The sequence below is a fragment of the Anoplopoma fimbria genome, chromosome 17 (genome assembly GCF_027596085.1).
Source record: "Anoplopoma fimbria isolate UVic2021 breed Golden Eagle Sablefish chromosome 17, Afim_UVic_2022, whole genome shotgun sequence".
NCBI lineage: Eukaryota > Metazoa > Chordata > Actinopteri > Perciformes > Anoplopomatidae > Anoplopoma > Anoplopoma fimbria.
The window spans coordinates 16237938-16264808 of record NC_072465.1 but is presented as its reverse complement, the minus strand read 5'-3'; the positions used below and the strand labels follow the sequence as shown (position 1 = coordinate 16264808).

The 26871-nt window shown below is 37.2% G+C and overlaps 1 protein-coding gene across 1 annotated transcript; it reads left to right on the top strand.

The window, feature by feature from the left end:
• Positions 1–7812: 7812 nt before the first annotated feature.
• Positions 7813–23462, top strand: LOC129106307 (myosin heavy chain, fast skeletal muscle-like). The gene is made up of 39 exons (XM_054617693.1): positions 7813–8016; positions 8139–8282; positions 8369–8525; positions 8752–8779; positions 8897–9011; positions 9168–9260; positions 9502–9565; positions 9648–9746; positions 9920–10023; positions 10242–10380; positions 10677–10795; positions 10903–11052; positions 11142–11312; positions 11401–11707; positions 11991–12064; positions 12616–12703; positions 12819–12936; positions 13020–13143; positions 13247–13383; positions 14660–14915; positions 15011–15253; positions 15343–15519; positions 15610–15755; positions 15847–15937; positions 16207–16596; positions 16715–16841; positions 16957–17075; positions 17170–17366; positions 17541–17724; positions 17807–17972; positions 18267–18391; positions 18535–18843; positions 18932–19135; positions 19224–19349; positions 19876–20046; positions 20198–20302; positions 21218–21313; positions 21482–21613; positions 23442–23462. Exons 1-39 carry the CDS (start codon positions 7813–7815, stop codon positions 23460–23462), a joined length of 5820 nt encoding a protein of 1939 aa, XP_054473668.1.
• Positions 23463–26871: the final 3409 nt, after the last annotated feature.

Genomic DNA, 26871 nt, shown 5'->3' with positions numbered 1-26871 from the left:
GATGACCCTTTACTGCACAAGAGGAGACAAGGTCATTCATTTTAAATTCAAGGGAAGCTGGATGGGTGCCCAAGTAGTGACCTCTATAACGTCCTATAGTACCGTAGTCAATTGAGTGCTTGACCATTAAGATTGGTTAAATAGAGACAGGTACTGGCATACCAGAACTCAGCAAAGCAACAAGTTTGTGATGTTCAAAGGGGACAAGCTTAAGATAAAAGTACATATGCATTGGTAATAAAACCAATCAGATTTTTGTTTCATAATCATTCAGCACTATAATTACCTTGTATGACACCAGGTGAGCAGGGGTTTTCTGAAAGACTTCAATGCAGACTTCTGCAAAAAAAAAGAACAAACATGTAAGGTTCAGAGAGGCTACATCAGAGAATCTATCATATTTTATTTTAAAATAAGGTAAGAAATTAAAAGTCTAATTTAAATATATTAATTTACAAACTGTTTTTAGTCATATAAATGTTTATCTTCTATTTTTTAAACGCCATATAAACTTGATACAAATAATGCATGGCAGTAATAATTTATCTTTAACTCAAGTAGTTTAATGACTAAATAAGTCCAATACACAAACAATAGGTACCTTTGCTGGCTCTCTGTCCTTGGTGGAGACATGCTGTGCCTTTTTATTCAGGGTGATGGGAGCATATCACATGTGTATTTCTGTATTTGGTCATGTGGCATGGCATAATGCCTGTACAGCAGTTATTACCGCTAGCCTTGAAGGGTCATTGTCAGACTTTGAATGTGTTGGAAATAGAGGTTTTTTTTTTATTTTTTATATAATCCATATTCCTGTGATTATTGGCATAAACAATTAGGGTTTTTGTGTTGCCTTTAGTAATACATGTTGTCATAAATTGATAAGATAAGAGCAATTTTTTGAGATGTAACCACACATTTATATATTTTTTGTAGCTATTAGTTTAACATGTTAATGTAGCAGGCAGATGTGAAGTTGGTTCTGCGTCTGCACAAGCTTAGTTACAGACAGTCCAAAGGTGTGACTAATGCATCTTTGGCACAACAGAAGTTTTTGAGAAGCTTTAAAAAGTCACTGATATACAGTTTCAGAGTCCTTACAAGTCAGACATTATATAAAAAAAATGCATTGAGTGCCAATGAGCTTTAAAGAAAAGGAAAGGCTTGCCAAGGGATTCTCTCTAACAATAGTGCGAACAGCTGTTTTCCTTCCTGATCTTAGGGGATAAACATGGGAGACTGAGACAGTCCCCAAATGTGGAGTAGCTGAGTGATGGATTCCAGCTGTACTTCCTTTATGTTTTACAAGTCACCTCACCATGATTGTTTTTATGTATCAACGTTCACAATGTTTAGGGCATTCCAACCTAAACAGTTTTGTTTGATACAATCTTCAGTATGTGGGTAGAAGATGTTTTTAGTTTACTAAAGTTTACTTGTCAGCAGAACATAGCACAGAAAAGTGTGGGTATACAGCTATTAGGCACTATTTCCATTGGAAAGAGTATCTACATTTGGTAGTGATTAAGAAGAAGAAATTCTGAAGTGGTTACCAACAAGATATAATGAGCCACTGTCTTCCATGAACACGTGATACACGATACCTTCTCTGACATCTTCTGTTGTATTAGGGCAAAACCCAAATATAGCAACAGGCTTGTATTGATGCTCAAGCCAAATGCTCGAGAGGCTTATTGTGTTTTTATGATCTTTGATCGCCGTCTGTCAGTTTCTTCATTTGTCAAACAGCAACAGCTGGACTCCAAGGGGAGTGTTGAGTAACATTCCAATCTACAAGTTGGTCACAGAGCATGTATATGCATTTACAGTAACAGTAGCATCCATATTTTATATTGTAAGTACAAACTTTTTGAATACATTTGTTAATTGTAATTACAAATCTGCATGTTATATTTTAATTGATTAATTAATTAATTCTATAGATGAATGCTGATCTGCCTGTGTTTTAAACTTCACTAATTGGACTGACTTTCAAACCCTGTTTTTGGAGTTTGACTGTATGTTGTGATGTGGCAATCATTCAGACTATTTGGAATTTTACTAATGGTTGTTTTTAGAAGAGTAAAGTAAAACAATTCTAACTTTCGGTGCCCATCTTTTTTTAACTTTATTACCATTATTAAAGTACAACAAAATTGCATTTGTGTCAGACTTCTTGGCAATTAGCTGTTTTTCAGCCTGTTTATGTGTGCGAGAATGTGTTCTTCTTTTTAAGAGCGTCTGTATTGAAAATGCTTTGGTGTCATTCATGCATCAATGACATACATTTCATTTGCAATTGCAATCCTTCAATGAAATTCACTTTAAGCTGTAAAAATAATACCCCATGAACCGGTGACTTTCATTTCGAAGAAAGTCACACCATTTGGTTGAGACAACGTCAAGGGTTTGTTGGTTAAAATTAGATCTCAGTGTTGAATTCTGACCCTGGTCACTTAACCATCTTGCAGTAGAGCCCCTGGGATAAGGGTGTGAAAAGTGGGGAGTGACCATGGACTCCAACAATCTATTAGTCACACATGATATTTTGGAAACTTCTGACTTGCGTTGATAAAATTTGGCATGACACTCTGCATCATCTATATGATAAAATCAATTGTTCTTTTGAAACCTTTGTGCAGTAACAACTTTCCTTAATGACCACATTGACCCCGATTGCTTGGGGTCCTGTGAGTTCCTTGGCAGTGTGAAGGACTGTCACAAGGATTATAAATGTTTGTGGTGGGGGTCACTGACATCGTATAAACACCAGAGGGAGCCTCAAGTTGCAAAGGTGCAAACATGCTGCTTATGACACCAGCCAGTCATAAACCTATAGTGTCTTGGCAGTACACCATGTCAACAACTTATGCATTAAGTAGTGACTTAAGTATGCTAACACTAAGCCATTAATGATACAAAATTGTCAAAAACAAATATATGAATTTACTTATGTTTCGTCTTTACTTTGTTTCTATTCAGAGTCACAAAGGAATGTTGGAATCTCTCCCACCACACATTGGACAAAAGGCAGATCAAAACCCTGGACAGTCCACCATAACCCTTTTAAAATATGGTATGACACATTTATACTCTGATATCACAAATTGTGATTCATGTTTAAGGTTATAGTACCTACATGTCAGAACTTCACTGTTTTAACTGTAATTCATTACTTCACTATTGTATTATCTGATTTCAAATGTAGTGAAGTGCTGTAGTTCATTAATTAAATTAATATTAGGCAGCTCTTGAATTGCATTTTTGAAAGTATGATTTAAAATGTTCAATTAAAATAAAACCAGTGTAGCCAGTTGCAGAGTTTTGTAACAAGAAGGTCATGTGTGACCTATTGTATGCCTCCGGTGTAATGCACCCAGTATAGAAACTTAAATATACATCTAGTTACTCACTTAGGCATCACGAGTCTATCTGTCCCAAGTGGCCAATAGTGAGCATGGCAGTTATGTTTTTATCAAACAGGTACTACAGCTATTTAGTATTGCACTTCCTTTTAAATTGGGAAACTCACAAGAGACAGATTAATGTAAAGGTTCACAGTTTTTCATGTCTGATTTAAACATTGCTCATATGCCCATATGACCATTGAAACAGTAATTGCTTGCTTTAATTATTCCTTGTAGTTATATCAGCCATTAAGAGATCCCTTCCTAATGGGTTTCCAAAATAAGTGTTGGGGGAAAACATCTACATATCTCATTCTGTGCCAGATTACATTCCTACGTCATCTGAAATTATATGGGATTTAAACAACCTGATTAAGACAAATTCCAAATTCCAAATCACAGTCTTTTTTTGTAAAAAAAAACCTGTCTTTGCATTTCCCTAGACAGCATTTACTGTTTCAATACTTCAATTCAGTACCCATCGTTTTGAAAGAGGAATGGTTATTATCAAAACAGCAGACAAAGATCGTGACTTGAGTCTTTAATATTGTTCAAGCACTAAAAATACTGGTACCTTTTTCACAGTTTGTGTTGCAGGTTTTCTGTTACAATGTCAAGCCCCAGTTGGGATAACCCTGATGACATCATGAGAGCTATTTTTTCACATTTTGTAAAGCCCCTTTCAAGCCACAGAAGACATTACAGCTGTTCTCACAGGCTGTGTTTTACTCCTTTTAAACCAAATGTCATTTTTAAAATAGGTTGAGTTAACCTCAATTTCATAAATGACTACATACAAGATCAAGCTAACCCTAACCCTAGACCTGCACTTTTCTTATCAAGAAAACCAATTACCTAATAAAGAAAACAAACTAACTGAAACCGACTAACTGATTCTATATTATTCCTCATCTACAGTACACAGAAAGTGGAAGAAGAAGAAAAGAGACCTGGGAAAGATGGATCGATGTTCACTGACAGAAACCTCAAAGAAAAGTTTGACAGATAGCTGAAGGTATAATATTTATCTCTTACATGTGTTGCAAATCAGTTTTTCTGTAATTTATTTGAAGAACACCGGCAATTGTTCCCCGGAAAAAAATGGTAAATACGCTATGATAAATTGAAATAAAACCAACAATCCTCAATGAATCAACCAAATTACCTTTATTTACCTCTAATAAAGAGTATTCCTGGATGACAAAATGTTGTCTTTGTAATACAAGAATACTAATAAATTAGAGAGAATAACTGGATTTTCATCTGTAGTCCCATGTAGAAAGCCACTTTTCTGACGGGACCGAAATGACCAGAATTACAAATAAGTCAATATATGAGCTAAACTAAGCATGTCACTCATTCAGCATTTTGGATTCATAGTTATGCAATGCTGTTTCATTAAAAGGCTATGTAAAAGCCACTTTTTCAATAGGTTTTAGAAAATCGGTTTAGTAGTTGCACTAAGCACACTTACCAAACGAATTCATGAAGAGTCAATCACTGACAGCCTCATGCACTCACATCTCTGTTCATGGAGATCTAGAACAAGCTGGTGATTGGCAGGGGTACCTGACATTCCTTATTTTCATGTCAACACACCAAACAAACAAACTTTAATGATTAATGCTGAAACACTAACACAGTAAATGTATTTACATTTTAAGATAAAATGTCATCACAACAGGACTCGTATCTTCACCTTACCTCCACACTTCCTCACTGTGGTGGCTGTGTGCTCTGTACCTTTAAATTCATCCATTTCGTCCACATTTGTTCTACCCTCATCTTAATGAAATACTGTTTTTTGATAGTTTGACCTCAATTAGAATTTTAGTAAACAAAAAAAAGCCTTAAATACTCTGCATTAATACTAATTACATGCACACTCACAAACTTATTTAGGATGTTATCATTACCTAGCAACCATTTATACTTATAAAAGCCTTTAACACTGACTTTATTATTACACTCAGGTTTAATTCAGGTATGCCAGTATTGAGTTTTGAATATTTAACAACATATGAAGACAAATATGTAGAAAATTATACAAAGAGTCTGAAGAGGAGGAATTAATTTCACCAGGCTGGAAGTGATTTGCCTACACACTTTGAAATTTAAGTTGATGCAAAAGGTGTTTTACTCTCAGGCCAGATCAGGTTTCAGCATGCATCCTACAGTCACTGCATCACTTATCAACAAGAAGCCATTGTGTTGTCTATAAAGCAGGTTTATATCAATTTATAAAGCCTCAAATGTAATGGATAATAGGGTGATACAAACATCTTGTTATAATCATCAACAGGTAACTGCTTCAATGTTACAAATAATACACATCTAAATGCAGACAATAACATGATATTAAGTTCATTACATTTCACGTACTAACAACAAAAATGCAAAGGCCCAGTATTTAACTTACTTGAATTTGCTGCTTTCATTATTCTAAATAAAATTCAGAGCGTTTCCATTTGGGAGTCGACTCAAGAAAACCGCAATGAAAAAACATCACTCTCCATCTCTCTTCTCCTCCCTCCCTCTCTACTCTTAGTAATATTAATTTCTCTCTCACACAACATTAAATGGTAACACATGCACACACAAACAGCATTTTCAGCTACATAACACCTGCGCCGAAATGTCTTATTTATCACACACAAGGGAATATAACTGTCTTGGCCACCCTGAAGACTAGATGGTGTTTACCCAAAACCAACAGGTGGTCTATTATGTGGACAAGTTGTTCATCTGTGTCCATCTAGGCAAATATTTGCAGTCGCATTAACTGAACTCAAAATTATTTTAATTGTAACTAAAAAAACTCCAAGAAGCTCTCATCAAACAATTTCAAGATTATATATTTTTTACTTACTTTTACCTAATCCAGGACACTACACTTGCTTAACGCCTACTGTTAAGAAATAAAGATTATTTTTTATTAACTATAATAACTGTTACCATAAATTCCACAGTTAGACATAGCTCATTTGGGTGGCCCATTTTTCCAAATACTTACAGCACAAGCATATCTAGCCTTAGAGGCCCCTGCAGGAACCAAACAAAAAGCATTGCTTGCACAATGCTGCGGCCATCAAACTCTTCAAACAACAGAGGAAAAGAAAAAACAACAAACTTCTATAGATCTCTACTTACAACGATACAGAACCTAACTAAATTTAACTTAATGAGATTATCACCAAGTCACATTACTGATAGTCTGGAGCAAAAATAAAAAGTTTCACAGTCTGGATTTTTTTCTGAGGTGCTTAGTAACAGGATGCTGAAATACATCTGACATGTAATTAACAAAGGTATTCAATGTATTTGTCAACAATTGCAAAAGTAAGACCATGGGAATTTATGAGCTGGAGGCTATTTTTGCTTTAAGTCCTAATAAGACTGAAGAAAGGCCAGAGATATTGAATGTCAGCTTTTATTGCAACATAATCACACCACAAGAGAATACTTTCCCAGCAGCCCAGGTTTCATCTTTCTTTGGAGAGAAAGCACAACAGTATAATGGACCATAATGGGATCTTAAATTAGCTTCAACTGAACACTTGGCCCTGTGCTCAAAAGATGTTTTAAACAATGTCACTGCTGAACGTTTGTTTTATGCTGTAATTAACTTGTGTGCATGCAGATGTAGAAAATAACAGTGTCATAAGACTTTTAAAACCACATTCACAAAGATTTTGAGTAATACAGCTTAATTCATAATTTTCATTTATACAAAAAAATCATAATGTTACTGAAAAATACATTATATATCAATTATTCATGGAGTTAAATCGCTTAGTAAAGAATATTGAGTTTTAAAAGTGAATTGTCATTTTCAGATGTTTGGTTTCTGGACAGGAATCTATCATTTTTAATATCACTTTTTATTTGATGGTAATATTGTTTTTGTATCATATGGGATTAGATGACAGCAGTTGGGGTGGAAAGGCCATCTGACATCATTCTCCAGACAAGCTGAGTGACCTAAACAGGAGTGCTGTTCTTGTGTTGTGTCCAGAGATTTCAGTATAAAAGAAGCACTCCCAGGCCTTGTCAGAAGTTCTGGACTGAGAGGTTTTCAACATAGGTGAGTCTCCTATCACACTTTTTGCAGTGATGAGTGCTTTTAATGATTTAAATGATGAGTTATGACTGCAGAAAGTTGCATGTGTTTCTTTTGCTAATTTAATATTGACTTTTTCTTAGTATCCACAAAACGAACTTCTTCACTTTGCAACAAAAAGGTAAATGACATTCATGCAAATAATTACTTAACGGAAAAAATATATTAAATTAAATTATAAGTGTATTGATTAGCCAATAGACTTTTGATTTAGTTGAATCTTAAAAATGTCTTTCTAGAAATCCAAATTTTATTATTTTATTCCACTTTAATTACAGAGGTGCCATGAGTACAGACGCAGAAATGCAGTGTTTTGGCCCGGCTGCCATATACCTCCGGAAATCTGAAAGGGAGAGAATCGAAGCTCAAAACACTCCCTTTGATGCCAAATCAGCCTATTACGTGACGGAGCCCACTGAGATGTACTTGAAGGGGAAACTAGTAAAGAAGGAAGGTGGCAAAGCCACAGTTGAAATTCAGGGTGGGAAGGTATGTCATTTATTGTTATATTATATTATAGACACAAGTAATATTAATGCTACAAATCCTCACTCTTTATTTCATTATGGCACAGCACATTCCTAAAACTAATTCTTCTTTTTTTGGTGCAGACCCTCACTGTTAAGGACGATGACATTTTCCCCATGAACCCTCCAAAGTATGATAAGATTGAGGACATGGCCATGATGACCCACCTCAGTGAGCCCTCTGTGCTGTATAACCTCAAAGAGCGCTATGCAGCATGGATGATTTATGTAAGACCAGTGGTTGCTGTGTTAATACAGTAAACATTGCAAGTATGAAGGATATATTTAATATAAACGTCTTCTTTTTATAACAGACTTACTCAGGGCTGTTCTGCGTGACTGTGAACCCCTACAAGTGGCTCCCAGTGTATGATGCAGTGGTTGTACAAGGATACAGAGGCAAAAAGAGGATTGAGGCTCCACCACACATCTTCTCCATCTCTGACAACGCCTATCAGTTCATGCTCCAAGGTATTCTACAGTTTTTAGATTGCAATCTGTCTTGAATCTGTCACTCTATAAAAGGAGGCAGTCTTTGAAAAATATACACCGTTTTGTATCTTCACAACAGTTTGTTGTCACTGGAAAACATACAGGTCATTGTGACAACATGACTTCTACAATATATAATAAAAATGTTTGGATAAATGAATGCAATAACACAATGTTTGTGTTGAAATTTCATTTTTCTCAACAGATCGTGAGAATCAGTCAATCCTGATTACGTAAGTCAATGTATAAGAGTGCAAATTTGGACTGATAAACTACAGACTGGTTATTTTTGGGCTGTATCATGTCAGACTCATACCAATAAATGTGTCATATAATTATCTGCATTCTAGCGGAGAATCTGGTGCAGGAAAGACCGTCAACACCAAACGTGTCATCCAGTACTTTGCGACAATCGCAGTGGCTGGAGGAAAAAAGGGACCTGAGCAAACTGCTGGCAAGATACAGGTGAGAAAAGTTGGACAATATAAATAGGAAATAAAAATATGTATATATATTACAAGTATTGTTACAATAACTAATAAATAATGTAAAATACTGCACATATGTACGATATATATGAAAGTGTAAATACAAACACATGTCATATAACATTGTTTTAAGGGGTCACTGGAGGATCAAATCATTGCAGCCAACCCCCTGCTGGAAGCTTATGGTAACGCCAAAACTGTGAGGAATGACAACTCATCCCGCTTTGTAAGTTTTGGTTCACTAAATCCTGCTTCTTTAATATAGTGTCTGTTTTTAAGATCTGCTTGTCCTTTGTCCTCCGTATTTGTTTTTACACTATAGAATGTAGTACAATATCAAAAGTGAGAAGCATGCTGTTTTTGCTTGTATGATACTGAATAATAACATTTGCTACCAAGTGTAAGACATGTGTACTAGCAGAGTGAGTCAAAAATATGCCCACACTGATAACTGCTTTCTTCTGTAGGGTAAATTCATCAGAATCCATTTTGGAACAACTGGAAAGCTGGCTTCAGCTGATATCGAAACATGTAAGCCTCCAGCCTATTATTAACCAGAATGTTTGTTGAAAGCACAAACTGTAAACCAGCTTATCATCACCTTGTTTTATAGATCTGCTGGAGAAGTCTCGAGTGACGTTCCAGCTGTCTGCTGAGAGGAGCTACCACATCTTCTATCAGCTCGCAACAGGCCACAAACCTGAGCTGATAGGTGAGACATTTTGCAATATATCATTTTGTTCGCTGCTGCTGGCTGGCTGAGGGCTACCAAACGGAATTTTGTTGTATCACTACAATGACAATAAAAACCTCTTTATCTTTATCTTATCTTTATCGTATGTGTCACCTGAGTCTCTATAATGAAAAAAAATATATATTTTTCAGAGGGCCTCCTCATCACCACCAACCCTTACGACTTCCCCATGATCAGTCATGGTGAAATCACAGTCAAGAGTATCAATGACATTGAGGAATTCATTGCCACTGATGTGAGTACACATGCTGCAACATCCAAAACATTGACGCTCTAACTTTAATGTGATTACATATTTCCAAGCTGTAAGGGTTCCTCAGATGTAATTTTTATGTCTTGTTGGAGCAACTGATAACACACAGTGGACCAATAAACCTTTGTATGTAATGAGGATCCTTTACTGAAAGACAAAATATTAAGAGAAATCTGTGTTTTTGATTATCCATTCTGCAGACTGCCATCGATATCCTGGGCTTCACTGGTGAAGAGAAAATAAGCATTTACAAGCTGACTGGAGCTGTGATGCATCATGGAAACATGAAGTTCAAGCAGAAGCAGCGTGAAGAGCAGGCTGAGCCCGATGGCAATGAAGGTAAATGCTTCTTAATATCAACCAATGAATCATTGCAAACATACTCAAATGTTTTTTTGCCACTGCATATGTTTAATCAGAATTACACCTATATACTGTGTATTTGTTTATTCAATCATGCTTCAACAATTGAGATGGATGGCATTGCAAAAGTAAGGATGTATAGGGTGTCTCAAATTCCCTTTAAGACCAGAATGAGGGTCCAGGGAGCTCAGAGTAGACCTACTGATCCTTTTTACCTTTGTAACTTATTAGCATCATTGAGTGATAATTTGTGGGTTTTTTGTTCTTAACAGAGGCAGATAAAATCGCCTACCTCCTGGGCCTGAACTCGGCTGATATGCTCAAGGCTGTATGCTACCCAAGAGTCAAGGTCGGCAATGAAATGGTGGTTAAAGGTCAAACGGTGCCACAGGTAATTTACATAAAACAATATAGAAGTAAATTAACATATATGAAATAATTCATATAAAAATACCCCTTGTTCAAAATAACCAGAACTCCAACTATTTAAATATTCAGGTGCATAATGCAGTGATGGCTCTCTGCAAGTCTGTCTATGAGAAAATGTTCTTGTGGATGGTCGTCAGAATTAATGAGATGCTGGATACAAAGCAGCCCAGACACTGTTTCATTGGTGTCTTGGACATTGCAGGGTTTGAAATCTTTGATGTGAGTAAACAACACATGGCACTTGTTAAAAATGTACAGATTGAACCAGCACAATGAAGGTTTGACACTGTCTTTTGTCCCATCACAAGTACAACAGCTTGGAGCAGCTGTGCATCAACTTCACCAATGAAAAACTGCAACAGTTTTTCAACCACCACATGTTTGTCCTGGAGCAAGAAGAGTACAAGAAAGAGGGAATTGAATGGGAGTTCATTGATTTTGGTATGGATTTGGCTGCCTGCATTGAGCTGATTGAGAAGGTGAGAGACACGCTGAATATTCACAAACACAGACAACTATCCCATGACTTTTAATATTTTGTTTTAAATAATAATTTCTTCATGACAGCCAATGGGCATCTTCTCCATCCTGGAAGAGGAGTGCATGTTCCCCAAGGCATCAGACGTCACCTTCAAGAACAAACTTTATGACCAGCATATTGGAAAAAGTCCTCCCTTCCAGAAACCCAAACCTGCCAAAGGCAAAGCTGAGGCTCACTTTGCTCTGGTGCACTATGCTGGCACAGTTGACTACAATGTCACTGGCTGGCTGGATAAGAACAAAGACCCCCTGAACGACTCAGTGGTTCAGCTCTACCAGAAGTCTTCAGTCAAACTGTTGGCTCACCTCTATGCATCACATGCTGGATCAGAAGGTATTTTTTTTACATATAAGGAATATTACACAACATGTAATATCAAAGGAAATGTACAGCATCAAAGTAATTATAGCCAGACATCAACAGTACATATCATAGTTTTTTTTAACAGGGAAGGTTTAAGAGAAGCTAAGAGGGTTTGTACAAATTCACCACTTAAGAATTTAAGATAAGAATATAAAAAGTAGCCAATATTCTGCAACATCAATACCATCATACTTGGAAATAATTAATATAACAAATAGCTAAATTAAAATAACATTTTAAATCCTTTCTACAGAGGGTAAAGGTGGAAAGAAGGGTGGCGGCAAGAAAAAGGGGGGCTCCTTCCAGACGGTGTCGGCTCTCTTCAGGGTATTTAAATGTTTTGGTCAACCTTAAATGTTTATATGAATAACTGTCCACTTTGCAGGGGATTGTTCATGATAGGAGATCCTAACACTAAGCAAGCATGTAATGACTCATCTATACCATAGATTTCTTCTTGTAGCAGGTCAGGTTTGTTACCTGAATGCACATTGCTGCAGACCGAGGTGGTGTATTGATTAGGTAGACCTTCAACATGAATGGTCTGGTCTCAATCTTCAGATAAATCAAATTGTGGTAGAAGCGAGGAAAGTTAGAAATTTATTTCAGATTATTTGTAAAACATTTATTAATGAAAAAGAGTCTGAGGTAATAACAAAAACATATGTATACATTTTAATATAATTAAGTTCAGACACACCACACCGCTCCCATTCAACTTGAATAAACTTAAATTTCAATGTTAAGCTCATTCATTGCCACTATTTCAGTGACAGTTGTTCTCTGAGTTATGAAACATGTACTATTGGATAGTGCAGTCATGTCAGTGTCAACATTTTGAGGAAAATACTTATAATAAATAATTTGTCCCTCAACAGGAAAACTTGGGCAAGCTGATGTACAACTTAAGGAGCACTCATCCACACTTTGTGCGCTGTTTGATTCCCAATGAATCAAAGACACCAGGTTAGTCCCAATAAAATCATATCTATAACTGACAGAAATCTCAAATTCCTCACAGCAATTAGGATGTGCAAGGTCTTCATCAGCTATTACATTGGTGTGCTTGTTACTTTTCAAGGTCTCATGCAGAACTTCCTGGTCATCCACCAGCTGAGGTGTAATGGAGTGCTGGAAGGTATCAGGATCTGCAGGAAAGGTTTCCCCAGCAGAATCCTCTACGGTGACTTCAAGCAGAGGTAGCAGAAGTTATTTCTGTACTTCTCAGTCCACATTTGTTGATTCTGTTCTGTTGATGATCTGATTAAACCATTCATTTTAGATACAAAGTATTGAATGCCAGTGTCATCCCTGAGGGACAGTTCATGGACAACAAGAAGGCCTCAGAGAAACTGCTGGCATCCATCAGTGTGGACAAATCACAGTATCGATTTGGCCATACTAAGGTAAATAAACAGACTTCATTACAATCAGGGCATCATGAAATCACTGTGTAGCTTGAAACAAAGCATGTTTTCGTTAAATCAATGTTGTTACATCTATCGTCAGGTGTTCTTCAAGGCTGGACTACTGGGTACGCTGGAGGAGATGAGAGATGAGAAACTGGTTGAACTGGTCACAATGACTCAGGCTCTCTGCAGAGGTTACCTCATGAGACAAGAATTTGTCAAAATGATGCAGAGAAGGTGGGTTTAGTGTTTTGTTATACACTGTGGCATTTAAATCCAAAATTATTGGAATTGATTATTTTAAATGATTTTGATAACAGCAAGTTATATTATTATCAGTGCAGGTTTAGTGTCATGTACATGTTCTAATGAAGCTCGAGGACTTGTCCAGTGAAAACTTAAAATGTGATAGTTTTTTTTTTGCTCATACCCTGTACATTGAGCCAGTCACTACCAAGGAAAAGTAATGCTACACAAAGCGACATAAGTAAATGACGATTGAAAAAGCACTTATACTATAAAATCTTTCCGATCAAGATATTGTATCTAGATCAGATTATTGTTTAAGCGCCATATTCTTCATACTTCCAGTAACTATAATTGTGAATGAAGTTACTGTCTGAGTATAGGAATATGTAGGATTGCTTCAAAGTGGTCGACCCTGCTTAATATTTAATTCGGTCAGTATATCTCTGACATCCTAAAGATGTCCAGAGAGACATGGCTTTGCATAATATAGGAATGAATGATATACATGTTGGTCTTATTTTTCTACTAAAATACTATGAGTTTTTTAATTTAGGGTTTTATTACAGTGCCATTGCAAGTGCAAGCCACTGGGTGGACTGCTAGAGGACACACACTCATCTAATTATTTATTTGACAGCAAAGGAGCTTTCTCCATGTGTGTCGAATCATCTTTGTTTTATTATCAACAACGAACTCTTTGATGTGGGGACAGTGTGTGAGTGTATACTATTCACAGAGACAAGGAGCAGTTGCTGGATCAGAGGAAGTTACATACTGAACAGCTGTGTGTGAAGCCGTGTAATATCAGGAACTTAATACAACTGATTTTGTTGTCTTTTTTAATATGTTGTAAGCTCTGGACAGAGTTTTCCATGATGAGTGAGGTCCAGGTTTCAGGCTCCGGCCATATATATTTTTAATAACAGTAGATTTAGACTTCCTAACTACTGTACATTTTTATACAACCGTGGTTCTTGATGTGATGGACCACATGATCTCTTTCCTGCTCTGGAGGAAACACATCTGGCATGCCTTTTGATGGCTCTTCCTACATTGGCCAGGAGTTCACTAGATAAGACTTAATCAAAGAGGTCAACTGTCCACAACACAGTATCATCATCCCACAATGCTTCATTCTTAATTTGTTGAGCTTTAATTTCTACACACCAAAATGGGTTTAAGGGTTGCAGCAAAAAGAAACAGTTTCTTTAATAAGAGCGTGTGTTTCTATAAAGCTTTTTTTCATGTATTCTTGTTTCCCCAGGGAAGCTATTTACTCCATCCAGTACAACATTCGCGCATTCATGAATGTCAAAACCTGGCCATGGATGAAGCTGTACTTCAAAATAAAGCCTCTGCTGAAGAGTGCCGAGACTGAGAAAGAAATGGCCCAAATGAAAGAGGACTTTGAAAAGATGAAAGAGGATCTAGCAAAGGCTCTGGCTAAGAAGAAAGAACTGGAGGAGAAGATGGTTTCTCTGCTGCAGGAGAAGAATGACTTGCAGCTACAAATTCAGTCTGTACGTCACAAAGAAAGTGGGAATTGCTTTCTCAGAGATCCTGGTTTTAAAAGTTCATTAAATATCATTTTGATGTTATCTCATATCAAATCTAGGAAGGTGAAAACCTCAGTGATGCAGAGGAAAGGTGTGAGGGGCTCATTAAAGCAAAAATCCATCTTGAGGCCAAAGTCAAGGAGACGTCTGAGAGACTGGAGGATGAGGAGGAAATGAATGCTGAGCTGACTGCAAAGAAGAGGAAGCTGGAGGATGAGTGCTCTGAGTTGAAGAAAGACATTGATGACTTGGAGCTCACCCTGGCCAAAGTAGAAAAGGAGAAGCATGCCACTGAGAACAAGGTTCATGTCTCTCATTTCACTTTACTAAACTTTCTTGATTTGATATACAATGTAATAATTAAATAACTGTATTTATGTAAACTGTTAAGGTTAAAAACCTGGTTGAGGAAATGACATCTCAAGATGAGACCATTGCCAAGTTGACCAAAGAGAAGAAAGCCCTCCAAGAGGCCCATCAGCAGACCCTTGATGATCTGCAGGCAGAGGAAGACAAAGTCAACACTCTGACGAAGGCCAATACCAAGCTGGAGCAGCAAGTGGACGATGTAAGAGGCTGTGTTTTTGTTTGAAACAAGTGCACCAAAGTATTTCTATATTTCCACTGGTACTGATTACACTATATGTGAATGCACTAGATTGAAGGTTCCCTGGAGCAAGAGAAGAAGCTACGTATGGATCTTGAGCGATCAAAAAGAAAGCTTGAAGGAGATCTGAAACTGGCCCAGGAATCCATAATGGACCTGGAGAATGAAAAGCAACAGTCTGACGAGAAAATTAAGAAGTATGTTATAATGAAACCTTTATTTATAGCTTCCACAATTCACAAATTAACAGTACGCTTCTTACTTTTTTGATTATTTTTTTCATCTAAGGAGGGACTTTGAGATAAGTCAGCTTCTTGGCAAGATAGAAGATGAGCAGTCAATTGGCATTCAACTTCAAAAGAAAATCAAGGAACTGCAGGTAATGTGTAAATATGTGTTCGGGCTTTGCTGAAGGAACTTTTATTGAATGTTTGTGATTGTATCTCAGTCAAAAATATATGTTTACAGTTATGGAAGAGATTGGATGGATGGAATGAAGTTCAGAAATGCAGTACTTTTACACTCTGTTTTAAATGCATGTTTGTAATTAAGCTATTTGTCATAACCATAAATAGGAACGTGAATAGTGAATTCTAAGCATCAATAATCGGCTTCGGCGTCACTTGAGACTTATACGTTTTGTCACAGGCTCGTATTGAGGAGCTGGAGGAGGAGATTGAGGCTGAACGGGCTGCTCGGGCCAAGGTGGAGAAACAGAGGTCTGATCTCTCCAGGGAACTTGAGGAAATCAGTGAGAGGCTGGAAGAAGCTGGTGGAGCAACGTCTGTTCAAATCGAGATGAACAAGAAGCGTGAGGCCGAGTTTCAGAAGCTGCGTCGTGATCTTGAAGAGTCCACCCTGCAGCACGAGTCCACCGCTGCAGCTCTCCGCAAGAAGCAGGCTGACAGTGTGGCCGAGCTGGGAGAACAGATTGATAACCTCCAGAGAGTCAAACAGAAGCTGGAGAAAGAGAAAAGCGAATACAAGATGGAGATCGATGACCTCACCAGCAATATGGAGTCTATTGCCAAATCAAAAGTAAAATTTAAAATGTTTCTTTAATTTAAAGAAAAAAATGAACATAGTTCCTGTTTTATCATCTACAGTAGCATTATGACTTCAGTGAACTTAACATTTTGTTGATTTGTGTCCGTAGGGTTACCTTGAGAAAATGTGCCGTTCTCTTGAGGATCAACTAAGTGAATTAAAGACCAAGAATGAAGAACATATGCGTCAGTTAAATGACATTAATGTTCAAAGATCCAGACTGTTGACTGAAAATGGTGAGAACAACATTTAGGATGAGAAGAGTAATTCAATCTGAACTTCGAACCTTTCCAAAAACATTAAAATGTAAGTCTGCATAAATCCCTAACCCAAGAATAATTTTCCTATCAGGGGAATTCTGTCGTCAGTTGGAGGAAAAGGAGTCTCTTGTTTCACAGCTAACCAGGGCAAAACAGGCTTATATTCATCAAATTGAGGAGCTCAAAAGGCACCTTGAGGACGAAGTTAAGGTATTGCAGTATGCCTTTGTTTAATCTAGCAGCATTCTTCTTTTTTTATAAGAAGAATTTTGATTTGCCTCATTATATATTTTCTCATTATTAGGCCAAGAACGCCCTGGCTCATGCTGTTCAGTCAGCTCGTCATGACTGCGACCTGCTCAGAGAGCAGTATGAGGAGGAGCAGGAGGCCAAATGTGAGCTGCAGCGGGCAATGTCAAAGGCAAACAGCGAGGTGGCTCAGTGGAGAGCCAAATACGAGACTGATGCCATTCAGCGCACTGAGGAGCTGGAGGAGGCTAAGTAAGTTATTACAATTTAAACATTGTATGAACATTTTCAATGACAATTTAAGCACTTCCACTGTAGCACTTAACACATTTTCATTTAGTTGATTGGGAGGGAAGCTCTTACATAGGAGCTTGAGTCTGTTATCACATGTATCCATTCTATAACTAATCATTGATTGTTCAACAGGAAAAAGCTCGCCCAGCGTCTTCAGGATGCAGAGGAATCCATCGAGGCTGTGAATGCAAAATGTGCCTCTCTGGAAAAGACAAAACAGAGACTGCAAGGTGAAGTGGAGGACCTGATGATTGATGCAGAGAGAGCTAATGCTCTCGCTGCAAACCTGGACAAGAAGCAAAGGAACTTCGATAAGGTTAGATATATCTCCCATTGCACTGTTTCAACTGGTTAACATGAGGTGACAGAAAACACTAATTAGTTTCTTACATGTTCAGGTTCTCGCTGAGTGGAAACAGAAGTATGAGGAGAGCCATGCAGAGCTTGAAGGAGCTCAGAAGGAGGCTCGCGCTTTAAGCACAGAAATGTTTAAAATGAAAAACTCTTATGAAGAAGCTCTGGACCAGCTGGAGACCTTGAAGAGAGAGAACAAGAACCTGCAGCGTAAGGCAACAAATACTGCATGTGATTGTAAACATCAAATGCATTCTTTAATTAATATTTGAAATGTTCACGATTGGGGAAAAACAAAAAACTTGCAGCATATGCAAAATTTATGAGTTGAATTGTTTTTTGTTAACATGACACAAGTTTGGGCTCCTGTGTCTGGCCTGATCTCACTAGATAATTAGATAAATAAAGTTTGCAACACTATAATTACACTTAAAAAACACTTGGCTTTTGCTGACATAATTTTATTGCATTATATGAATTTTGTGTTGTTTCTTTTTTTCATAGAGGAAATTTCAGATTTGACTGAACATATTGCTGAATCAGGAAAGACAATTCATGAGCTTGAAAAGGGGAAGAAGACAGCAGAGAACGAGAGAGCAGAAGTCCAGTCAGCCCTTGAGGAGGCAGAGGTATTATAAAATGACTTGTTTGCAAAGAAAAATACAAATGAGAAACTTAGTTGGGAATCTAGGTCTTTATCCAAAACGGCAACCTTCTGTATATTTAATACTTCTTCATTCTGAGGTTTTCCAACATATATTTAATTTTGTAGGCTACACTGGAGCACGAAGAATCAAAGATCCTTCGTATCCAGCTCGAGCTCACCCAGGTGAAAAATGAAATTGACAGAAAACTTGCAGAGAAAGACGAGGAGATCGAGCAGATCAAGAGGAACAGCCAGAGAGTGATCGAGTCCATGCAGAGCACCTTGGATGCCGAGGTCAGGAGCAGGAATGATGCCCTGAGAATAAAGAAGAAGATGGAGGGAGATCTCAATGAGATGGAGATTCAGCTGAGCCACGCCAACCGCCAGGCAGCTGAAGCCCAGAAACAGCTGAGAAACGTGCAGGGACAGTTTAAGGTACATCCACTGAAGGATTTGTGGCAAAGCATTTTGAAAACAAGCGGAAAGTGTTTTCTGAAGTTTAAATCAATGTTTTACAATTTAGGATGCGATACTGCACCTTGATGAAGCCCTAAGAGGTCAGGAAGACATGAAGGAGCAGGTTGCCATGGTGGAGCGCAGGAACACCCTGATGCTGGCTGAGATCGAGGAGCTGAGAGCTGCACTGGAGCAGACGGACAGAAGCCGCAAAGTGGCTGAACAGGAGCTGGTTGATGCCAGCGAGCGTGTGGGACTGCTGCACTCTCAGGTATAATAAATCTGTATTTTTCTACTACTTTTAAAGACAAATCACTTCAGTAAATGTGTAGAAACCTCACTATATATTTCCTTTTTAGAATACCAACCTCATCAACACCAAGAAGAAGTTGGAGGCTGACCTTGTCCAGATCCAGGGTGAAGTTGAAGATTCTATCCAGGACGCAAGGAATGCTGAAGAAAAGGCCAAAAAGGCCATCACTGATGTGAGCTCTGTCTTAGTATTTAGCATGTTCTTATTGTTTCATTAAAAACCCAGATGCTTATACAGAAGGTCCAGTATTGAATCTCAAAGTTGAGACATTCCAGTGGTTACTTTGGAGCAGCCCTTGTTTAAATAAAGGACAGCTAAAATAAATTGATGACTAATGACTGGAGAAGTAAAAACGACACTTGTGGACTCATCATGACAGTCTTATTAAAAAAAACATGTTGGGGGTAGTCTGTGAGTGTGTGACAGAGGAATTTAGCTGCTTTAATGACATCAGTCTGGCATACCTACTAACCGAGGAGTAAAGCCGGTCACCGCACGCGCTGCAGATTGAGTTGAATATGCACTGTTGATTAATACCAAAGCTGCGGAGCCCAAAATATTGGTAGTCGGAACAGCCCTGCAGCTAAACACTATCCTGTAGCAATCTCCTCTTTTGTTTTACAATTGGCTTACAAATTAGGCCTTATTTTCTTTGATCATTCTACTCATTGCCCTTCTTACAATCACTTCATGTTTAGGCTGCCATGATGGCAGAAGAGCTGAAGAAGGAGCAGGACACCAGCTCTCATTTGGAGAGGATGAAGAAGAACCTGGAGGTGACAGTGAAAGACCTGCAGCACCGCTTGGATGAAGCTGAGAATCTCGCCCTGAAGGGCGGCAAGAAGCAGCTCCAGAAACTGGAGGCTAGAGTAAGTTAATTTGTTTATTTCAGTTCTTTTTTGACTCTGTGCTCTTGCAATTTGGATTTGAAAATGAAACCATGATTGAGGTTAAATTGCTGAATTTCAGCTTTAAGATTAGGGTTGAGTCACCATAAAATCTGAACCTGTTATTGTCAAGGTCCGAGAGCTTGAGTCGGAGGTCGAGGCCGAGCAGAGACGTGGAGCTGAAGCTGTGAAAGGCGTCCGCAAATATGAACGGAGGGTGAAGGAACTGACATACCAGGTACAGAAAAACCATAACGTAAAACTTGCATTGTGCACCTTAAAATTGAAGTTGAAGTCAAACTGGATGTAGAATATATTTCAAACCCTAGAGGGCATGAATTGCCATCATATGTCTGAAGCTCTGACAAACATACTGAAGTTAGTAAGAGTAGATCCCAGCTAAAAATAAGCATTTTACTGATGCAGCTATAAATACATGTAGAGGTCTTGCAGGTTAAGATAACTGAAAAGCTTTGCCTGGTGGTGACAATGTTACTGACATGTGCATATATAAGTATAACCAAATGTGTGATATTTATAGATATTTTTACAGATTTACACTATGAAATATTGTAAAGAGAAGGAATGCTTCCATGTAAACTCAGTTCTCACAGGCAGCTTGATTGACAGGACTGAAGGATTACCTATATACATTGTGTAAATGTATCTGCTGTTGTGCTTTAATTAAGATAAGATAAGAGATAAGATAATCCTTTATTAGTCCCGCAGCGGGGAAATTTGCAGGCTTACAGCAGCGTAGAGTAAAGTGCACACAAGAGACATAGTAGAAGAAGACAAGATAAAAAAATAATAATAATAAATAAGAATTAAAAAAAACAAGTATTATAAATAAGCGATAAAAAAAAAAAAAACAGTAGAAAAACAACAATAACTGAAATATTATATTTACAGACAGAAAAAAACTATTTTAACTATTTTAACTTTTTTTTTTTTAACTATTATTGCACAGTGTAATGTGTAATGTATTGCACAGGTTTTTATTGTCATGTTATTATTGTCATGTGGTCTGCTGGGAGCAGAGAATTCATATTGTTGGAGCATGTTTCGTTGCTCTTGTCAGTTTTTTTGATGTTGGGATGATGGTATTGGCTCTAGTTTTGGTCTGACAAACTGTACTGTATACCTCCTCTAGAACGAGGAGGACAAGAAGAATATCGCCCGACTTCAGGATCTGGTGGACAAGCTGCAGCTGAAAGTGAAATCCTACAAGCGGCAGTCTGAGGAGGCTGTGAGTGTGAAATATTTTACACATGCAACACAAATAGTCATCACACCAGTAACACCTTTCCCAACACCAGAGGACTGACAGCATGATGCAGCGTGATTTAATGGTTTTCATCTCATATGACTGGAAAGATTGTTTAAGATATCACCTCTTTAACTTTGTGCTTTCCAGGAGGAGCAGGCCAACACTCACCTGTCCAGGTACAAGAAGGTGCAGCATGAGATGGAGGAAGCTGAGGAGAGAGCTGACATCGCTGAGTCTCAGGTCAACAAGCTGAGAGCCAAAAGCCGTGAGATCGTCAGGGTATGTTCATTTTTATTTATTTTCACTCTGTACACTAAGGATATTCATTCATCTTGATAATAATATCAAGATGAATGAATATACTATGAATAATAGTTTCTCACTGTTTCTTTGTAATTGATTCAAAGGGAAAGGAAGGTGAAGAATGAGCATCAGTCCAGACATGACACAGTGCAAGAGGTCATACAATATGATGTTTTTGTTGAAGTGTAACAAGAAATAAATCTGCAGACAATTGAATGCTTTCTGTATCATTAAACCATTTGTTTCGCATTACACTTAATTCAAAGGATGTTTGGAATAAATCACACACAAACACTACAAGCACAACGTTCAAATGTAATTCATATTATTTTAAAGTACACAGAGAATATTTTTAAACAAATAAGCCAATGTCTCCAATGTCCACTCCATTAATTCAGCAACTACATGCAGAGATTCATTTATCAAAGACTCTTAGTGAACCTTCACAAAGTCAAAATTGATTTCCTGAGCTACATTTAAAGACAATTATTAAGATAAGATAAGATAATCCTTTATTAGTCCCGCAGCGGGGAAATTTGCAGGATTGACATTTTTAATTTGACATTTTTAATACATTTAAAAACAAATGATCAAACTGTTATCAGAGAACATAAATCGAATTACTAATAGTAACACTGTAGATTTTGAGTGGAGTATTTGGTTGTTTTCAAATTTGAGCAGCAGCGTGTGTAGCTTCACATTTCAAAATAGACAGTATGTCAACTGTCGCCTGTTATCATGTAGAAGTCTTGCAGGTTAAGATAACTGCAAAGCTATGCCTGGTGGTGATAATGTTACTGACAGTCCAGTGACCTTACCGTTTTTGATGTGCTTCAAAACACATGTTGAACCTTGTCAAGTTGTGATGAAAATAGACCTATTAGTGAACCACAACACACAGCGATACCTCAGTGTGTATGTGCACTGTGATGTCTCTGCTTAGGTAGCTACACTGTACTTTAACATCCATTATAAGAACTAAAGCATTTGGCTTTTTACTGTATGGCCAATAAGGAAATTACAACCTTACTTGATACTTGACTAGTATTCTGACTTAAAACTTTGGTGTGTATCAAAAGCAAAATACTTTACGGGCAGGACAAAGCAATATTCTAGTACTAGTAATTCTTAAAAGATGAAGTAAAGAAAACAATGATAATAACTGAGAGAATTAATCTGGTTGGCATGTATTTCTCAAATCCTGTTGTTTAGAAATGGTTTAGGAAGAATGGACTGTGGCAAAAAGACAGATGGGAGATATTATTCAGTATTTAACCGTTCGGAGGAAAGAACATAAATAAATGTATCTTAAAGAAGGAAAACTAACGCTGCCTGATAGAGATCATGGTAATGAGGAGCTATATGTTTGTCTACCATCAGATATTTTGCACTAAAATGTATACAGAAGTAACTAGCTCTTAAATGTATTTAATATTGCTGCATTATGTGCAGTGTGATTAAATATTCTTGATTGGTAAGGTATTTAATCACTTATTAGCTAAAATCAATCCAAACTGGTGCAATAGGTTTTCTGGGATATATGTTCATGTTTTAGTATAAAACTACTTCTGCCTTGATAGACAAGTTTATCCCCATCTGTTAAGGACCTTTTAATACTTTATATATACATACTGTAGGTATGTCGCACATCACAATTTCCATATTTTCACTTCTCCTTCTGTTATTACTTTTATTTGAGACCTAAAGCTTGTTGGACAGTTATAGAAAATTAGCAAAAGTGGTTGATTGTTGGATCTCATTAATCAGTTATCCTTTAAAATTGTGTTTATTTATCTGTTATCAGTACAAGCAGTTGCTGCTGTAGAACGCTGAGTAAGATTTGTCACACAGTGAATAAACCCAATAGGATTTTAAGACGTAAGACTACAATATATTGATATAAGCATCAGTATGTTTGTTATATTTGAGACTAAGACCACCAAGGAAGTGAATGTTTTATATCAAAGGTTGTTCCACAATAAGACTTGAGGCAGTGACAAATGACTGAGCTCTGAGAGCATTGCTGAGGAGACAGCTATATTTGTATTTCTTCCTAATAAGCACACCCGGGAGCACAAGAGATCTGGTTTCACATTTTTATTGAGTATATAGGCCTCTTTTCTAGGGTGTGAAGTCCTCAGTATTTAGCTTCTAATGCCGTCTTCCCATCTTTGCCAATTCAGTGTCATCTTTCAACAGGGAAAGCATGCAAACTACTACACATCAAATGACATGATCCCATTCTTGCCGCGTATGGGTAACAAACACTTGCCATATGGGAAGGTCAAGCTACAAGCCTGGCCTTGTCTTCTGTTCATCTGTCAGGACACCCTGTACAACGAGACCATTTAAAGAAAGGGTTTATAAATACATCAACACTCTTGAGACAACACAAGTGCCTGTCTCAAAAAACCTGGAGACACAAATCTAATCACCTGTTCACTAAAGTTTTCATATTGGACAAAAGAGCTGTAAGTTTACTGACAAATAAACCGGGAGATGTAGGACTTTTAGACCACCAGCCGAGTCCCAAGAGCCACCAGGATACGGGGTCGTTTCTCATGTCTGATACTGACAGTTGAGTTGTCAACACCAAACCTTTAAAAAATGTACTTTCAGCAGCACAAAGGGGAGATGAGAGGGTCATGGCTAACACCTGCCCACAAATTCAGACAGACAAACAAACACACTGGTTATACTGTCAGAAATGCAAACATGAAATCTGATATGCTAGAAAATATAACAGGCAAAAGTAACAAAAAAAAAAATTTAGATACAAAAATGTCATTTGTTCAAATGTATCAGGATGATGTATGTAAGAGAAAAAATGTTATATGTTAAAATCAGAAGCCTTATTTTAGTTTTTCAGGCTATACATTCTAAGTTTTATTGTTATGTGAGCAAACTAATGCTCTAAGGGTCAAACTGGAAACATGATTAAAATGTAGAAATTGAAGTGAAAGAGTGAAAAACTCAAGGTGACTCAAAAGTGATCATGATTTGTGCAACAAGTTTATTAATATAGTTGTTATTTGTAAAAAGCAACCTTTATACTTCATTAAGTATTTTATGATAGAAATAATCTCTAGTTTTGATTCAAATCCAGGTAAATTATAATGCCCAGGAGTTTTTCTCCTTTTCAATTAATTTGCAGTTCTTCAGTTTTATCTTATATTAGTGTGCTAATCTTTTGTTTGAGGGATTTAATTACCTTTATTGGATATACAGGTGAAGATAGACATAGAAAGGGGGAGAGAGAGGAGGTCACATGCAGCAGGAGGAAGGAATAGGGCTGTAAGTCAGAGTTGAACTCCGAGCACTAGGGCATTATTTATAATGTAGGTAAAAACTAAAAGTCAATTCAATTCAGTTTAAGTCAAAATACTTTATTTGTCTCTCAAGTTGCAATTACATGCAAACAGTTTGCCAACACAAATACACAAACAATTAATTCACAATCTATGCAGCTATGACAATGATAAAAATAGTTATGTCGAACTAATAAAACAACCTGTAACCTGAATGAATCAGATGCTGTAGGGCAGTCGGTCTTTTTACATTACCTGTTTGTAAACACTGGTGTTGTGCTTTGAATCAGTTGAGAAACACCCTTCAGATTACTGTTAAAAGTCAAACTCAGTGTATTTGAAAATTAATACATTTGGCCAAAAACTATGAGCATTTTGAAATATTCTAACACCTCTCTATGTGCGATAGTGTGATAATGTTCATAATATCATATTTCAGAGACAGTCCCTAGGAAGCTGAGGCCCTTTCACCCAGCTAGCCGACCCCATTTAGGACGAACATGTCTGTCATCTGGCTGGGCACAAGGATCATCACACCCTCATAAACCAAACGGAAAGTCAGACATCTGAGCCGGTAGACCAGTAAATATTTGGCATTCTGTAGATTCACAAGCTTGAGATTTTAGGGCCAATTGAGGGTCAAAAATAGTAAAAATGAAGCCTCAGACTGTGTTAGAGCACTGTCACTAGAGGATTAATGGAAACTTGACACTCCTTACCCTCCAGACAGCTCTTTAGGAGTCATGAAAACAAATATCAGCTGACAGAGAGCGTAAACATGGCAACAAGTTTTCACTTCTTACCTAAATATAGTATGTCCAGTTATTTATTGTGGTCTATTACTACCTCTTTAAATTCTGCACTTACAAATCATTTGTCCGGAGCCGCCATGAAAAGTACGTTTGTTAAGATATATTGAAAATGACCTAAACACACTTGTGAGAGCACCGAAAGAGATCGTAGTGTTTACAGATCTCCTTCCATCCAATGTCCCAAACTTAAACAAAAAGCTCAGGCTCCACACCAGCTCGCTTCATTCCAGACAGTAGAAGTTCAAGTTCAAGTTTATTTGTGTTTCACATTTTCATACAAATTACAATGTCTCAGACTTCAGACTTGCTGGAAAGTAATAAGTACAAAATAGAACGTGGACCTCTTCAATCATCACCTGTTCCTTTATGCATTATAATCAGGCGGTTATACGGCTGTGGAGCCTAAAATATTCCTCAGTAATTGCAAAAATTCTTTGGGATAATATGTCATGAGTCTAAAAACAGGACTGCTTTTGTTAAACCAGTTTAAATAATATCTGTTGAAGTTAGTTCTGCCCCCCAAAAAAAAATGTGTCTGAGAAGATACAAAATGTACAACTTTTAACACAAATCTCTACTGCACAAGTGTTTTATATCATCTATTTTGTGGTTGAACTGTGTAACAATACATTTTGGTAAAACAATAAAGCATTCATTAGAAGTATAGACGCTTTATTGCTTTATAACACACTAAAATGAAGTTGTAAGCAGATATGTATTTATGTTTATTAATGTCCAGTATTGTCAACAACTTCTCCTATGAAAATATTCTACATCATTACAACTGTGTTTTACTATATTGTCATTCATCATCTGTTGTCATCTTTGTAATCTTGTCACATTAACTCAAACATTGGCCCTGCTCCAAAAGATGTCCACCATTGGTTGTTATAACGAGATAATTTGTTATATCACTAAAAGTGGAGTCATTTTTGGGTTTTAATGTCATGACACTATGCTGGCATTACTTCACACCGCAAATTCTGAATAGAAATACATAATGTGTATGAAGAAATTGTAAATGGTAACATTTTTATTTGCACTTTCGATAAGATGCATTGACACTGAGCTAACAGTGCCAAAAGGGATTTGTACTGGACTTTTGTATCAAGGG